General features: G+C 42.7%; 1 protein-coding gene across 1 annotated transcript in view; it reads right to left on the bottom strand.

Annotated features, from left to right (window-relative positions):
* Positions 1 to 18,240, bottom strand: part of adgra1b (adhesion G protein-coupled receptor A1b) — a 203,894-nt gene that overhangs the window by 38,247 nt on the left and 147,407 nt on the right. The window contains exon 15 of the mRNA XM_085368918.1: positions 3,544 to 3,671. Coding sequence (XP_085225044.1) covers positions 3,544 to 3,671 — 128 coding nt within the window. The remainder of the gene's footprint in view (positions 1 to 3,543; positions 3,672 to 18,240) is intronic.

Here is an 18,240-nt window from a genome sequence, read left to right on the forward strand (position 1 = left end):
TGTTATAGCTTCAAGGGATTGTCTGGCCTATATTAAACCCTATGGATTAAAAATGCAATGTCATTCTGTTCATATGCATGTGTAGGCAGATGAGCGAATACTTTTGGCAATGTGTATGTATGTATTTGTAGAGGATATATAAGCAAGCAGTTGTGTATTTGCACATCCAGCACACTTGGAGGAACAAAAGAATTCATTTGGACTAATTTTCCTGACAAATGTGAGTCCAGAGTGCAATATTTGTGATTCACTTTTGGTGTCCATCAACTTTAGAAAATATGTATATTTTTATCTACTCAGTGCACTACTCAATTCACTAGTGAGCTTCACCACTGGGTTGCAGCTGGTTTAAAGTTTTCTTACTGCTTGCTCCAGCTGGAAACAATGCTAATGAGATCCTTGAGGCCTGAGTTGTAAGTCTGAGGTCTATGGTGAAATCGCAGACTGCACACACAAGCATTCTGAAAAACAAAGAAAAAACAAAGAAAAAAAAAACAGCTTTCACACCGGCATCAGTTGAGATGCACAAGGACCGATCTTGAAGGGAAGATTAGCCAAATTTAAATCAGGTAGGGCTTGTGATTGTGCTGAATGGAGACCCATCATCTATGCTCCTAAATGACGCTTTTGAGATTGCATTGGAATATGAAATCCCTGTTTCAGCTCCACACAGACTCTTTACCAAAGCCTGCTCAAATATGATAAGACTACAAGCAGACGAGCGGACCTGAAAGCAGAAAGCTTTTGGGTCAAAAGAAGTCTCGATACAAATGCATATTATGCAAATTCATATGCAGATATCTGTTTATAGAGATAAACTGGATGGTTACTGTATAAACTGGAAATTACTGAAGTATTCCTCTGACTCTAACAGCATGATATCAGTGTTTTCGAATATTCACTGAGTCATGACTGTAAACACTTTTGACTCAAATTTCATCAATTGGACTCAAAGGATTTGGGGTTCAAAGACGTGATACCCACCACTATGTTCTTCCTTGGCTCATACATCATACATCACATGCACTCTTAATCACATATTCTGTCTTATTATCTTGCCAGCAGAGAAAGAACTAAAGCACACAGTGTATTGCTATATTTATGCATGTGTGTATGTGTTAGTAAGCTAAAGTGAGAATGTGACAGATTCAACGTGCCCACTGCACACGGTGCCTTTGGACAGCCTCTATTCTATTCTGCCCATTTAACACAGTCCCAACGCTTCACAGCTTGGATACTGTCAGTCAGCTGGAGTGATACTACACAAGTAAAGTGTTACTAAACAGAGATGTGTTTTAGTACTAGGGAGAGCCTGGAGGGAGGTGTGGAGGAGGAGGAGGTGTTGGAGTTTGTTAATGTGAGCACTGTTGAAAGAAAAGCCCTCTAACCCTCTCCTGTGTGTGACAGACACCACAAAAGCTCTGGCATCATATCTTAAATATGGGCTTGTTCTCACTCTAGTTTAATCTGGAATTTCTGCATTCTTGCTCCGAAAAGCACTCTCTGATGAATGAATGTCTGTCTACTTGGCTTTGTTCAGTTTATTGGGATTATCATAGCTGTGTTATCGATGTAAACACAACATCTCTAAACTATCGTTTAATCCCGATGATGCTCTACCATCCTTATTGGAAAAGCAGTTCCAACCAATTTTCTGCTGCATTTCAATGTTGGGGAGGAAGCAAAGTAAGCAGTGATGCACAGGCCTGTGTCTCCCTGGTTATCTCCTCCAGCTCTTCTTGGGGGAATATGAGGGTGATCCCTAGCCAGCTGCAATGCATAATTTCTCCAGCATTTCCTGGGTCTTCCCTGGTGTTTCCTCACAGTTGCATGTGCCCAGTTGGATATGCCTCTTGGGTACCACTTGGGCATCCCAGTGAGGTGCTGAACCACCTCAGCTCTTTTCGATGCAGAGGAACCGCAGCTCCTTTCTGACCTTCTAATGAATGGTCTCTCCTGGTCTTATCACGGTCTCTGCCTTTGCCTGTAACTGTATCCCAGATTGCTGCTACGCTTCCTGCGAGTGGTGAGCCTACAGCAGGTTGGACCCATGTGGCTTATTATGTGCAGAGTCCTTTCCCAGCCCTTGCTTCGGGGTAGTGCCAAAACATTCATTCACCAGGCAATGTTGATATGTGCCAAGATGTTGTCTTCATAGGACTATTTTGAATTACACTTAGTCTGACCCCTCACCCAGGACCAATTTACCTTGTGGGCCAAGGTGCCCCTGACAACATAGTTACTGGGCCTCTCATAAAGTCCTATGCTCATTTTTGATCCCTGATGAAGTGATGGAGAACCTAAAACCAGCCCTGAGATAAATGCCAAAAACAAGACCCCTGGTAGATCCCTGGTAGCTTAAATAATCAAAAATCAAAATACAGGTTTAAAAATCCAATCCTTAACTATACACCACAAAGAGAAATTCAAATGAATTTGAATTGATTCTTTTTGTCTCTAATTCCATTTTGTGGAAAAACTACAAAATGCACACCAGTATCTGGGAATTGTTTTTTTCATTTCACTCGAAACCACAACATCTCAGTCTCCTGCCTCTATGGCGATTTCCAATTTTTCCTTCAAACGTCAATACTGCAGTGCCAGACGACAGCAAGTGATGCTGCTGTTTGGAGCCCCAGATGCTGTCATCACTGTCTGACTGCAGAAGGACCCACCCTGTCTCCATCCCAGGTGTCACAGATGGATGTAAACTGCGAAAGCCTCTGCGCCTTCGTATAGTTTAATAAATTCAGTTCAGTCTCCGTAAGAACAGAGACCCCACCCACAGAAAAAAACACAACGAAAATAAAAATCTTACTGTGAATATACCAGATAACTGTGTTATAAAACAATATTTTTTGAAAATGTGACATTTGAGATATTTCTTAGTTCCTTTATATGAAAATAGATGGAAAGCTATTACAATAATACCACATTAATGCCAAGGATATGATAAAATGAGTGATGCTCTACAAGAACAACAGATGATGAATTGCTGTGCTGAAACAATACGCCAGTCAAGCTCCCTCCTGCTTTAATAACAGCATTCACAGCAGATGAAACTAAGATGAGCAGACAGATGCCACCGTACAAAACCACAAGAGCCACAGGGTCCACTTTTTTATTTTTTTGCCCTCATCTCCATGCCGAATAAAAAGAACAAAGCTGGTAAAAGTACTCCTTAGAAATCCATTAGACGCATATATCTCTGCTGTAGCTGTCTAAAACACAGCTACACATACACACATTTGTGTATATGTTTTTATATCCTCTTAGTCAGACAGGCTGCAATACTTTATGCCAGCCTAAAGCATCTGACTCACACCACAGTCAGCTCAGGATCTGTGACAGAAGAGTCAAAAACAAGCATGAAGGTAAAAGGGCGGGAAATAAGGAGATTACATAAGCGTCTGCCTGAATGTCCAGATGATGAAGAAGTGAAATTAATGGCTGCAATTTTAGAAATCGAGGCAAGACGTGCAGGGAGGGATTAAAGCCCAAATGCATACTTAAACAAAATCAAGGTGGAGATTTTCTTCATACCTGTGGTGCACTATGTACGTGATGATGGAGGCGAAGAGGCAGAGCAACATGACCGCCGTGCAGGCATACACGACCGGGTGCAAAAACTCCCCAGGGTATGGGGGGAAAGACAGCACCTTCTTCAGATCCTGAGGCAGAAAAAAAGGAGAGACAGAGGAAAATAATGGGGATCAGACAAAAAGTCATCATAAACACAGTATCCAAAAAGAAAAAAAGAAACTATCAAGAACAAGAGCCAGGCCTGCACAGTCACAGCATGATGAGCTCTCTATATGCATAAGCATAGTATGCTGCGCTGACAAGATATGCAGCCAAAATATAAATGAATGTCAAGGAAATGTCTTTGAGTTAGAATGCGGTCCAAATCAGCATAAAAGAGTAACAACCCTGTCGAGGGAACATTCTTCCTCCTGCATTTACATTTTGCATTTCAGACATTTAGCTGTCACTTAGCCGGAGCAACTGAATGCAACAATAGCATAAGCTTCCTTGTCTGCCAACATAAAAAGAAAACCCAAACAAAAATGGATAGGAGCCAGGCAAACAGAAAAAAAAGGAAAGAGGGAAAAAAGAAGTCATTTTTTGTGTTTCTAAAAGACGGTAATGCTATCACACATTCATTAAGCCCTTATCAACATCACAGTCGATTTGCTCGGAAATTTATTTACATATGTTTTACAATCTGCAAGACAAACTTCTTCCGTATTTGCGGCACACATGGTGACAAAAAAGTTTTAATGCTTCCATTTTATCGCTGCATGTGAACGGTTCGGATCTGCTGTGCACAGATAAAAGAGACAGCTTTAAAGTCGGCCCACTCGACTCTCGTGCGCTGGACTGCCCTCGCTTTGTGCCACGGGCAGGTGTGGAGCCAGCGGTGGCGTCATGATTTAGGCTCCATCATCTTGACGTTGCTAAATAAAGCACACCTTATCTCCATAACCCGCCGGCTCAATGTGAGGTTGTGTCTGCGAGAGTGATCCACAGACACGCTGTCTGACTGCATCATTGTCTCTATGAGTAGCCAAGTGGGATATTCCCTCTCTCTCTCCCTGGTTGTCTAGACGCAGATGAGCCTGTTGGGGCCTCTGTGGGGTCTCGACCAGCAAGAAGCATTTTTTAAACACAGCTGTAATGCAGTGGCCAGAGTTAAAATGAAAGGTTTGCAGAACAGGACGTTAGAGAGATGTAAAACAGGAGAAGATGCGATAGACGCGGCTCAATCGATCAATCTAATAAAGCTTTTCATGTGTGTTTAAGGAGGCAAAGGGAAAGACTGGAAGTCATCTGTTCAAGCTTCAAATTGCAATGTAACCTTTAAATGTGTTTTCTTTTCAGCTACAAGGTGCCACTGCGCCTATAAAAAACAACAACAAAATGAATTCTCTTCAAGGCAGTCACTGATCTGCAAACAATGCTTCCAGCATTTCAGCTATGTTGGATCTCTCTCGGTCTTCTCCTGACCACCTGCATATTAGTTATATTCCAAAACAGCAATCTTTTAGCTTGAATTATTATATCTTAGGGAAGATGATGAAGTAACACCTGTATCTGGTGGATGGGAAGGCAGTGAGCAGCAATGATGTGCGATTTTATATTACAGTAGAAATTAGCATTGATAGTCTGACCATGGGGAATGTATTGATGGCGCACAACACCACATGCCAAAGTAAATAAGCAGCATACTCTTGGTGGCATCGGTTTGGACATTGCAAGCTTTTCCACTGATGATTTCTATGTGTGCTGTGGTCCAAGCAACCAATGATCATAGTCAGCATGACAGTTTGGTCAGCCTGACACAGAATCTGATGTTTGAGATCCATGGTGAAATCATCAAATGTGGCCCTGGCAATGATCACTATGACTACCAGGGAGACATCCGTGCACCCACAGAAGGACTGCTAGAGGTGATGCATCTCAGCACGATGCAACAACTTTGACACACCAGACTATTTGTTACACGTAACGATCTGAGAAATCTTCCACGTAAACTGTTTGGAAAAACGTCATGCCTTCAAAACATTAGATAACGGGTGATGACAGGGTGAGCCATCTTCCTGTTATTGTTACAGTCATATTAAAGACCCACAAGACATGGAACATAAGAGGAGAAAGCGGCGCAGCGTTGCAGAATTTAACTTATTACACCATCAGTGTAGCAACCATTCAAATGTTGTAAGATAATTCTCGGTGTCTTTCTAACGAAGACCGTGAACAAAAGTTTAATAAAACTTTCCAATCACTTTCCAAAAATACTTGGCAGGTGGTTGAATAAACCATCTATTGGTACAGCTATAACCTTTTTGGGCAGTAGCTCCACATAGCTTTATTGGCAATGGCTAAAAGAAGCGGTGGGTGATCATTTTAATCTGCTAAATGGACATCATCTCTCTGTAATCAAGGACTATATTTAGTTTGAAAATCACAAAGAACATTATCATGGTGAATTATACCACAATTATGCCAGAAAAGATGTCAGCATGCCCTTGGACTCAGGGAGACACCTGAGTTAAAATAGAAATAGAAATAGAAATCTCTTCAGCTGACAGATGTCTCACTATGTTAACTAGCTAGGAGCTAACTTGCTCCATCTGGTGCTATGCATGTAGTGGGTTTATGGGAGGTTTTCACTAAAAGCAGTTGCCTGCCTCTATAGACTCCACTATAGAGCTGTAGCTTAACTGTAACTTGAAAGTCAGGTGATGACTCTCTGCAGGTTTATGAGCGACAATGACAAAAAACATGACATTTTTAAAGAACTGTTTGTTCCCAACTCTGAAAAGCAGTGGAAGACACAACAGTGTGACAACTGATCTGACTTTGACATATATGGCTTTGGAGCTTGGAGCTTGGACAGTAATGACAAGATGCAGGCATGGAAGGAGAGCTGGAGGAAAGTCTGCCATCAGACCTGAGCAAAGACATACAGAGCAAAGAAAGAACAGAGAGGAAGTGGCCTTTATGGGTGAAAATACAACACGAAGAACGCTTTCCAATTTGTTCACATAATTTGGTAGTTACGGATTTTCATGGAATTATTAAGTTTGAATGACGTCTTTAAGTGATGTCATGGAAGGACAAAACTGGTGTTAATTACAGCTCAATGAATTGATGGTGCTGAAAAGAATCATGGCCCGAAGCATCCGAAATCCTCCTGAAATGGAGCCGCCAATTCAGTAAGCTGATTTATGTACTTAAAAAGCAAACAGCGCTTCATATGAGTTTAGATCATGAAAATGAACCCCATGCAAACATCATTTCAACTTAAAAGAAAATTTAAAAAAACAAAACATTTCTCTTTGAAATCAGTCTGCATTTGGGAAAAACTGGAAAAAAACCTGCCCACACACACGTGATGCTAATCATCACATGTCACAGTAAGGGCAGCTCCTGTTAAAAGGCTTTAGGTGGAAGTCAAACAATCTCATGGGAGCCATTATCATCATCATCATCATCATCATTTGGCTTATACTATTGGCTCATGTCAGTCTCTTACCTCCTGAGTCTTTAACCATTTCTCAAACCACTAAATAAACAGCTGCTGAGCTGTTTCCCCCCACAAAATTCACAAGATGATATGCATGTTGCCATTACGTATTTGAGTAACACACTGATCATACAGTACCTTATTCTAGTACTCTTTTTATCTCTCGAAAGCCAGGCCTATCATATTTGTTATAGAACAAAATGACTGGATGTGGATCTGAAGTTAGTGATGCTCTCTATGCAGCTACACTTAGCAAAACCTGGAACATATTCACTTCTTTATTGATACATAGCGAGGTGCCAAAACTTATCATAACAGATACGAGGAGGTTGTTGAATGCCGTTTTTATGGGAGAATGAGTTAAACATAAAAACAGGTGATGTGTGTAACAATGATTGTGTCTATTACAATGAAATGTTCTGCTGGAGAACCTTGTGTTCTGGTATTCATTCATTGTGTATGTCTCACAGGACCTAATCTAAAGTCCCCCCCCCCCCCCCACCCCCCCGAGACTCTAATGGCAATTCCACTTTTCAGTGAAGAAATATCCCCACTGACCACAAGACATGTCCATGTCCAGGAACAGTAAAAAAACACAGAAAAAGCTCAAAGTGTTAAGCTTCAACATCCCACTTTCTTTGCATAATAACAATCTTGATACAGCAAGGTTCCATCATGGTTGACTTCCCAGTTGATCTGCTGCCAACATCTTGGACCCAGATGGACATATTCAATTCAATTATATTAGTATATCGCCAAATCACAAAGACAGTCACCTCAAAGCACTTTAAAATGTATGAAAAGACCCAAAATAATACAAAGAAAACCCCAATAATTAAAGGTCCCTTTTTAGAGCAAGCACTTGGTGACAGCAGAAAGGAAAGACCCCCTTCAAACAGGATGAAATCCCAGCAGACCCTGTCTGTAGGGAAATAGGATAGGACATAACATATAACCCTTATAGAATACAACCAGTGTACCTCCACGTGTATCTGATATGAAGTGATCAGTGTAAATAAACACAGAGGTCTAATAGCTAAAAAACATCAACTGACTTGCAACTTAACATTACCTTTAGTGTATTTTCAAATTATTTACAGCATGCCATTATAAAGAGTCTCACCATCTTTTCAAGCTTTTGCCATTGTGGCACATTTGTCCATTAACACCACGTCAATAATCAAGCAATTTTAGAACCTGCTTAATTTGCTCATTTCTTCCAGCAGCATACGTGAAGATACTTGAAACACATTTAGAAACAGTATTAGTTATGCAAATTGGATATTGATTATTAGCCTCAAAGCCCTGCTAACAGCAGAATGTACCTTTCCCAGCAGCCAGCTAAACTAAGACAGACTAACATCGCCAAGCTGCGCTGTTGACAGAGGAGCTTAAGATCAGGTGCTTCCAAAGCTGAACAAAGGTCTACACAGCTTAACCAGCAGACATAGCATTTGCACACAGGGCATCTTAAGTCAGATTCCTAATACGTAGAAGGCATTTAGTTTTGGTGATGACTGCCAAGAGAGCAATCATATTGTTAATACATTAACGAGAGCAGAAACAACAATGTAGTTAGATGATATACAGTAAATTAATCTGCAGCAATTCTGATCCTTCATTAATCACAATCAAAAACACCAAAATAAAAATGTTTCTAAGACTGCCAAAGTAAGCAGACTTACTGTGCCATGTGGAAATGGGTGTTTGTATTTTCAGATATTCAATGGATCAAATGCTTAAACGAGATATTCGAAGAATGCTGAAATATTACTATGGAAATGTTCAATAATCTCCAGCCCTACAGGAAAAATCAGACACTAGCAACATCATTTCTCAGAGAATTTTCCAAAATTAATTACAAATCAATGTTTGGTTACAGTCGGGAATAGAAAAAGTAAACAAGCAAGCATTATGCAGAAGAGCTGGCGGCTCACAGACAAGCTAAAGAAGGACAACGGTTGCCTAAAGGAGAAGGAGGCAGCTGGCAGAAGGAAATAGCCTGAATGAAAGTGAAGTAACAGCCCTTCTTCAACAACTACAACAGAGGTACCCTTGAGCAAGGTGCCAACAGTAGAGGAACTGCCATTTTTATAGGGCAACATAGACTATACAGCGGCGGGGTATGAATGTGAAGAAGGGCAGAGCTGCAACGGAACATGCATGCTCAGCAGAAACCTCCAGTGGACAAATAAAGGTTAAAAAAGACCTTACAGCCCAGAGAGCACGCGGAGACAGAAAATAGAGGGAAAGAAAGGAAGAAGGATGAAGGGAGACGCTCCCTTCAGCAGATGGATCAGCCCAGAGAAAAATGGCGAGGTAGACTACAGGCTGCCCAGAACAAATTGTTCATATGGCTTCTAGGAGCAGTGTTTATGCTCCTGGGGTGGTGTGGGGGCAAACTGCAGAAGCAATTCAGAAGAGATGACTTCAGTGGGGTGAATGCACAATATGCAGTGCTGAGCATTGACTCAAGGGCTATAAAGTTTTTCACCTCTTCTTTTCATATTTTTCTGTCACTTGGTATTTTCTCATTTATTAGTAACACCGTAAAGAGAATTTTCTATCGTCCTTGCCTCCCAAAGTCTACTACTCCTGAGTTTTACATGCTCTATATTTACGTTATGTATAGATCTTCCTGTCCCGTGCAACAGATGCAGGCTGTGAAGTTGCAATTCCCTTGTTGACCTGGCTGTCATGATGACTGATAGGCTATTGGTGTAGCTCGCAGCGTGCTCTAAACAGCGCTTCCCTATTGTACCATTGCATGCAGAAGCCAATAGCGGGATGTCATCTAGGGACAGCAGCAGCGAGCGTCAAATGTGATTCTTCAACTCCAGTTATTATCATTATTGCTATCATATTACATCACAGCACTGTGGCCACTTTATTACTGTGTCTGTACAGCAGGGCAATGTGACCAGCCCCTCCCTCCCCTGACAGTGCAATTCATTACAGCCAGGCAACTATATTACCATACAGGGCAGCTTAGTTTAGCCTATGCTGGATTAGCAGTGGCATGTTACATCTAAACATGCCTCCATTGTCCCCTAGCCTCTGCAGCTAAAGAGGCCCCTGATCCCCTGTTTATGTTGTAGTTACAACTTTAATCCAGGATCCTCCATCCCTGTGCCAAAATCAGATTACCAGACTCAATTAAACTTGATCCGTAATCTCGATCCAGCACAGCGCAATGCAAGGTTATCAGGCCCAGAAAATATAACTAGGACAAGTACACTGCTGATGTGCGAGACCTTATAAGCTCGGTGTCGTGTTTCATCCCGGGGATTGGGAATAATGCTGAACAACACAACGTGCACTATTATTATTTATTATATCCTCTATTTAACAGCTGAAGGCTGCTGAGAAATTTTTAAGGTCTTTTATTTCTTTTGTTTTTTAAATATCGCCCAGCCAAGGGCGGCAAACGTTGTCAAAAAACATAAACACAAACAATACAAATGGACAAATACAGCTGTGGAGCTCCACAGCCGGCTCACACGCAGGAAAATATCAGTTATTTAAGGATCAGAGCAGTTACACAACCAAGAAGGCCGTTTTCTTCATCCTTTAAAACTGACTTTAATTATGCCACAGTAACCAGCTCCTGCAGATTATGCCAAGAGGAAGGGGGTTGCTTTTTTTTTTGGTCAGTTCTGATCTAACTCGCGGGAAAACAGTAGTAAAGTATTTTAAGAGCACAGGCCATGTGGATTTTAAGTTTTCCAGCATGTATGAACAAGGAACCAGCTCGAGGATGGATTTAGAATGTGAAAACCTGTAGACACAAAGAAAAGGCCATTTATAGAGAACAACCAGTAATAGAAAAAAATAAAGTGATAATGATAGCTTCTTTGGGTATATTCATGAAGTCCACATAAGTGTTTGTTCATTAAATGCTATAAAATGGGAAAAATAAGTCAACTTTCCTTGCGGCTGGGGTGAAATAGGGTTTAACCCACAGTCTTTTACAGAGTGGTGTGATTTCTAATTGAGCGACACAGTTTAGCGAGCTTTGTATGTTTTGTATGTAAAGAGCAGAACCACATTTTGGGAAGCTATATTTGTCTACACATCTGTTTTTTTGTTTGTTTGTTTTACTGTAAAAAAAATTATGTTTCTTTTTTAACTTCATGCCTTTTGGGGATCACACGAGTAACTAATCATGGTAACAGAAATTTGGACCAGTGGCACACAGAATTTCACATATCACTGTACAGCTTTGCCCATTCCCAGCTGTAATCACACTGGTGAATGCAAGAATGCACAAACAATTTGGGAAAGAGGCAAGAGCTGAGAGAAAAAAACAAAATTAAAATCCTCTAGTGAACAGCCCGCGGGCTCGCGGCTCACAGCTCCCATCCAAGCACTGTATTTTATCATCCTTGAGTGGCCGTGCCAATGTTGGAACAGAACCTCAGCGAGTGTGCAAATCAAACCTCTGGCTTGCCCATACATACTGAATAACAGAGAGAGAGGGAGACACACACACACACAGGACAGCAGGCAGGACAGAATGACCTCCGGACTTGTCAGGAAAACGGTCATGCACCATTAACGAACGCGGGTCATCAGTGTTTCGGCCGGTACCTTGTGGCTGTCACTCAGCACATAGCTTTGAGATACGGTCATGCTCGTAATCGCCACTTCGCCCGGTGAATGTTCAACAGTTTCTAACGAGGCCCACTGCGAGGAACGAGCAATCAAATCACGTGGAATCAAGCACGCATCCATCAAATCAACAAGCATTACGAGCTGATGAGGACGCTTGTTCGGAATAAAAGATGAAGCCCACCGTCGTTTGATGCGCACACATATCAGTGGTGCTGTATTTATCTCCTCGAACATCAAGGGGGCATTGTTTCATTAGCATTAATTTCTCCAGAGCCCGAGATTAGAAGTGTTGTATTTAGCTTTAGGCTATTCAAATTCCTATACAGAACTTATTGTAATTGCTGTTCTGCGCAGATATTCAAAGCATGACTATCGAATAAACAAGCCTTGTGCACTGTTCAACCTTGCAAACAGAGAACAAGCTCATAATTCACCAAATCCCCCCCGCCCCCAAGTGGAACAAAGAAATGTGAATACTCAAAGCCTGCTACAAACAGAATGAATCAATACAGACAAATGTGAAAGCAGGGAGAAGACTGCTTTTTAATATAGGGCAGTTACACTAATCCTTCTCTCTCTGCAGCTTTTATTTATTCAAGCAACAGTTCCTGAGCGTGATGCCTCATTTTGCTCTCATACTGCTAACTTGGCTACTGGTAGCGGCCCAATCTGACCACAAGCTGACTGGTGTTTACCGAGCAGCTCCACTACAACAGTCGGGGATTTAAGACGCGTTGTTCCTAAAGGCTCGTGTGCCAGTTTGTGAGAATGAATCACAGTCTAGAATGCACAGTACACATGACACAAGGTATGAAAATTTGTCGCTCATCAGTCTGCACTCACTCCGCTGCAATGCAACGTTTGGGAGCAGCGGACAGGACAATTTGATATGTGGACAGCAGGAGACGGGGATTAAACCGCCCACCCCTGCGATTAATCAACGACCTCTTTTACCTCCTGCACCGCAGCCACGAGAAAGTAAGTGACGCATTCAAAGTCTGTCAGGCCTTTGCACAAAATATTTCCTTCTCCACAGTTTACACGGTGGTAGATGTGGACGGTTGTGTGATTATTACAAAAAAAACCAATTCACTCTCACAATTAGCACATACTCCACACAGAAAGTCTATTTGCAATCACAGTAGTGTCACCAGCGTGCACGAGGCACTTTAACTTAAAGTAAGACCACAGAAGCATGCAGAAATGTTTGGAGCCCCCAAAAACATAAAAACTTTTTAGCCAGAGCCAGATGAAAATCATCAATGCAATGAACTATTTTTTTATTCAGTTTTGTTAATTAAGGTTTCATTTGCTCAAACATAATAGACTTCCTTGTTCATGAAATGGATGTAATTAGCTGGAAAACACATAGATTTATGCCAAGAGAGGCGCCATTGATACTTCAGTTTTACGGTTTGCAGACTAACTGTAGTTGCACACATAGCCACCCCAACTGTGGTGAAACTGGAACAAGGAAAAACCTTTTTTTGCGTGTTTGTCAGTAAAGAGGAGCAAAGAGGGATAAGAGGGACCTAAGCTTATCACTATATAAACAGCAAACAGCCAGCAATGTCCAACTATCAGGGACTAAGCAGCCAAGGACCTGCAGGCACAGGTGTCATTTCCAAAATGTGGGTTTTATTATATAATTCATTTCACTTTTATCTACATAGCACCAAATAACAACAAAAGTTAACTCAAAACACTTTATATTGTCAGGTAAAGACCCTAAAATAATACAGAGAAAACAAAAGGACCCCCAATGAGCAAGCACTTTGGCGACAGTGGGAAGGAAAAACCTCAGGCAGACCTGAGCTCAACGAAGGGCATCCATCTGCTGCGACCGAAAAATCAAAACAAAAAAGACCCAGAAAAACACAGAAATAATGTAAGAAATACACACTCAGCAAAATAAGCTATTTCTAAGAAAATGTGGGCCCATAAAAGAGGTCAACTAAAAACAAGAACCGTACTCAAAATTAACACTCAACAAAACGTTAAAACATAACAAACTGACCCAACCCAAATGAGAGACAGCTCAGCCACTGACTGAACTCCAAAAGGGAAACCACAGGGACAATAACTAGGTTTAATACAAAAAAATAACCCAAACATTTCCTCCCATGTGATTACAGCAGATGGTTAAGTCCACTCGGTCGGCCTCTGGACTTAAACAAGCTACACCCTGAGCCTCCGTACATACTGCTATATATATTTCTTATATACTTGCTTGTGCTGTATCTATAATATACTAACAAAACATGTCATATTTTCATAATGTATTGAAACAAATTAACCATATTATGTATATAGAAACCAACTGTTTGCTGTGTAGCTTCAGTAACTGCCAACTAAAAATGTGAAAATAGGAGTAGAAGAATAAATATCACCCGACTGTGTGGTCACGGACACAACCATCACACCAACCCGTTTAGCTATTAGATTCCAGCCACAAACCCTGCTCCTGAAATAAACGTGAGAGAATCTGTTCCTTCTGTGAACCGTAATCAATAAAAATAAATCTGAGAGGAATTGCTTTAAAATGTGGAGCAAAGAGGCTACAACGAGACTGCTTTCTCTCTCTGTCTCTCTCTCTCTCTGAATGTGAATGTATGAGCAAGCCTGAAACTCTGCTCCCCATGTCTCTCATCATTTTTAGATGTGTGTGTGTGTGTAAGAGACGGAGACAGAGAGACAGAGAGGGATGGTTGGTAGGTGTTGTCTTGGAGGGGTGACTCATCTTACAATCGTTACACACTACAGAATGCTCAATGGAAGCCTGCTCACATGTGCGTGCACACAGACACACAAGCTTATAGTCACAGGCGAGGACATGAAAGAGTCACATGAGGGCAAAACTAGGCACACAGAAAGAAACACGTCGGCCCCTCGTACGCGCACCCCACTCGTGCTCTGATCTCAGCTCTCTGAGATGGCACGCTGTTCAGCACACTGAGTGGGAGCATACATTACACCGGTCCACACCTCGTTCCTTTGCAGGTTGACGCGTTGAACCAAAGCGTGCCATTTTTTTTCTCTCTCTGTCCTGTAACAATAGATGAGAAGGAGGCCAGGACTCCACAGGTTCTGCACTGTTAACGCTTAAAGACGGCGCGACAGAGGGGGGATGCACACCCAGTCTCTGCAAGCAGCACAATACAAACAGCCTCTCTCTCAACAGAATGTATCGCTCTCTGGCTACAGAGGTCTCAGTGCGTAAATAGGCTTAGGTGTGCCTGTGTGGTTCTTATCATGGCAGAGGTGGAGCATTTACAGAGGCCGCCTCGTACGCGGACATCTGTTGCTATCCACCATTTTCATGTGCGCTCTCTCTCACTGTCTCTCTGTCTCCACTACAAACCTCTATCATCCCTTTTTAGTGCTGGCTGACTACATAAAAAGCAACCCTGTAATGTTGGGCTTTTGATGACTCTATTTTCATTGCCATAGAAACCACATTACCACCTCGGGTTCTTCAAATAAAATGCATGTTTGCAGGTAAGGGGTCACGCCACCACCCCCCTTAAACATAAGAGAAAATGAATGGCTTTAGCGTGGTTTTATTTAGTTGCTGCTTTCGGCGTGGTCAGGAAGTGAAACTGACCATTGCTGGTGTGTGTTCTGACTGTGGTGCCATTTAGCCCCCTGGGACAGGGGTACTGAGGGAGAAAACAGATGGGGGATGCTCTTGAGTGAAAGCAGTCAGCTTCGCACACAATAAATGTGCGGAGAATATGTTATGTGATGCATCTAACAGAAAACAGCTTGTAGCAGGGACCACAATGAAGAGCTGCGATAGGAGGGATAAGGAGATGAAGAATGATGGCATTATAGAGACAGAAAGCACGGAGACAGATGGAGAGAGAAGGACACCCAGGTAAATCATTATCCCCTTCAGCCTAGGAAGGGACTGTAAGTCTGGCTGGATTTTTCCCTTAGTTTCTTTCCCATTCCATGCATCCTCCTCGCACAGCAAAGCAATTTTCTTCCATTTCTGATTACAGATAGCTCACGGTGATCTCAACCCGGTTCCATTTTACTATCTGACAGTTGCGCTATCTGTGCCATTTACACTTAAGTTGACACTCCATCTCCTCTGATGGCAATTTACATGTTTGCATCTTGTTTGGGCCATTTGTAAGGCAAAGTGTCAGGACAGTGAATGAAGACAGAATTTCAGCTCCTAGATTAGTTTTCACTTTTGATACCAAAGCATATCGCTCAGCAACTCGAATGGGATTTTGGAAAGGCAGCTGCAGATACACATACTCTCAAACATGCTGTATACTTTTTGCACATATCTTAACCCACTGTGACATGTGCAAACACGTGGCAACGGTACACTGGAGATATACCCTATGGGCAATTTTTTCCCCTTTAGAAAATTAGACCATATTCATGCAAACATTCTTGTATTGCTGCATCACAGAAATACTATACCAGAGCCCCACTATTCTGGTAATGCCTCTGAGCAGTTAAGAGCACCGAGGCCTTATCTGAATGAACGTGGAGAGAGATCTGAGTAAGTGAGACAGAAAAACCGCCTGTCGAAATCACCAATCAAATCTACTGAACATGGCTTGAAAAAACTGCCAGTTTTGCCCAGATCAATAAGAAAAGCTGTGACATTGTCACTTCATTTATCCAAAGGCGTGTAGTCTAACCACTACGCTATCCAGCTGTGCACTGCCTGGATTGATTACAAGAAGGCCTATGACTCAATGCCCCACAGCTGGATACTGGAATGCCTAGAATTGTACAAGATCAATGGGACCCTAAGAGCCTTCATCAGGAACTCAATGGGGATGTGGCGTACAACACTAGAGGCCAACTCCAAGCCCATAGCACAAGTCACCATCAAGTGCGGGATCTACCAAGGAGATGCTCTGTCCCCACTGCTGTTCTGCATAGGCCTGAACCCCCTCAGTGAGATCATTAACAAGACTGGCTACGGATACCGACTACGGAACGGAGCAGTTGTCAGCCACCTCCTGTACATGGATGACATCAAGCTGTATGCCAAGAGTGAACGAGACATCGATTCACTGATCCACACTACCAGGCTATACAGCAATGACATTGGAATGTCGTTCGGACTGGAGAAGTGTAGTCGGATGGTATCAAAGAGAGGGAAGGTAGTCAGAACTGAGGGGATTGAACTACCAGAAGGCAACATTGCAGACATAGAGGACAGTTACAAGTACCTGGGGATCCCGCAGGCAAATGGGAACCATGAAGAGGCCGCTAGAAAGGCTGCAACCACCAAGTACCTGCAGAGGGTCAGGCAAGTCCTGAGGAGTCAGCTGAATGGTAAGAACAAGATCCGGGCCATCAACACGTACGCCCTGCCCGTGATCAGGTACCCTGCTGGGGTAATAGGCTGGCCAAAGGAGGCGATAGAAGCCACTGACATAAAGACAAGAAAGCTCCTTACCATGCATGGAGGGTTTCACCCCAAGTCCAGCACCCTGAGGCTGTACGCTAAGCGGAAGGAAGGGGGCCGGGGACTGGTGAGTGTCAGCACCACAGTCCAGGATGAGACAACGAACATCCAAGAATACATTGGGAAGATGGCCCCAACTGACCGAGTGCTCAGTGAATACCTCAGGCAGCAGAAACCCAAGAAAGAGGAGGGAAACGAGGAACCATCATGGAAGGACAGGCCCCTGCACGGTATGTACCACCGGCAGATAGAGGAGGTGGCTGATATCCAGAAATCCTACCAGTGGCTGGACAAAGCTGGACTGAAAGACAGCACAGAGGCACTAATCATGGCAGCACAAGAACAAGCTCTGAGTACAAGATCCATAGAGGCTGGGGTCTATCACACCAGGCAAGACCCCAGGTGCAGGCTGTGTAAAGATGCCCCAGAGACAATCCAGCACATAACAGCAGGGTGCAAGATGCTAGCAGGCAAGGCATACATGGAACGCCATAACCAAGTGGCCGGCATAGTGTACAGGAACATCTGTGCCGAGTATAACCTGGAAGTCCCGAGGTCAAAATGGGAGATGCCCCCAAGGGTGGTGAAGAATGACCGAGCTAAGATCCTGTGGGACTTCCAGATACAGACGGACAAAATGGTGGTGGCTAACCAACCGGACATAGTGGTGGTAGACAAACAGAAGAAGACGGCCGTAGTGATCGATGTAGCGGTTCCGAATGACAGCAATATCAGGAAGAAGGAACACGAGAAGCTGGAGAAATACCAAGGGCTCAGAGAAGAGCTCGAGAGGATGTGGAGGGTGAAGGTAACGGTGGTCCCCGTGGTAATCGGAGCACTAGGTGCGGTGACTCCCAAGCTAGGCGAGTGGCTCCAGCAGATCCCGGGAACAACATCGGAGATCTCTGTCCAGAAGAGCGCAGTCCTGGGAACAGCTAAGATACTGCGCAGGACCCTCAAGCTCCCAGGCCTCTGGTAGAGGACCCGAGCTTGAAGGATAAACCGCCCGCAGGGGCGTGCTGGGTGTTTTATTTATATATATATATATATATATCTATATATATATATATATATATATATATCTATATATATATATATATATATATATATATATATATATATATATATATATATATATATATATATATATATA

Source organism: Diplotaxodon limnothrissa, linkage group LG13, assembly GCF_057381915.1.
Source record: "Diplotaxodon limnothrissa isolate DT_005_m linkage group LG13, D_limnothrissa_male_GT1.1, whole genome shotgun sequence".
In the NCBI taxonomy this organism is placed as follows: Eukaryota; Metazoa; Chordata; class Actinopteri; order Cichliformes; family Cichlidae; genus Diplotaxodon; species Diplotaxodon limnothrissa.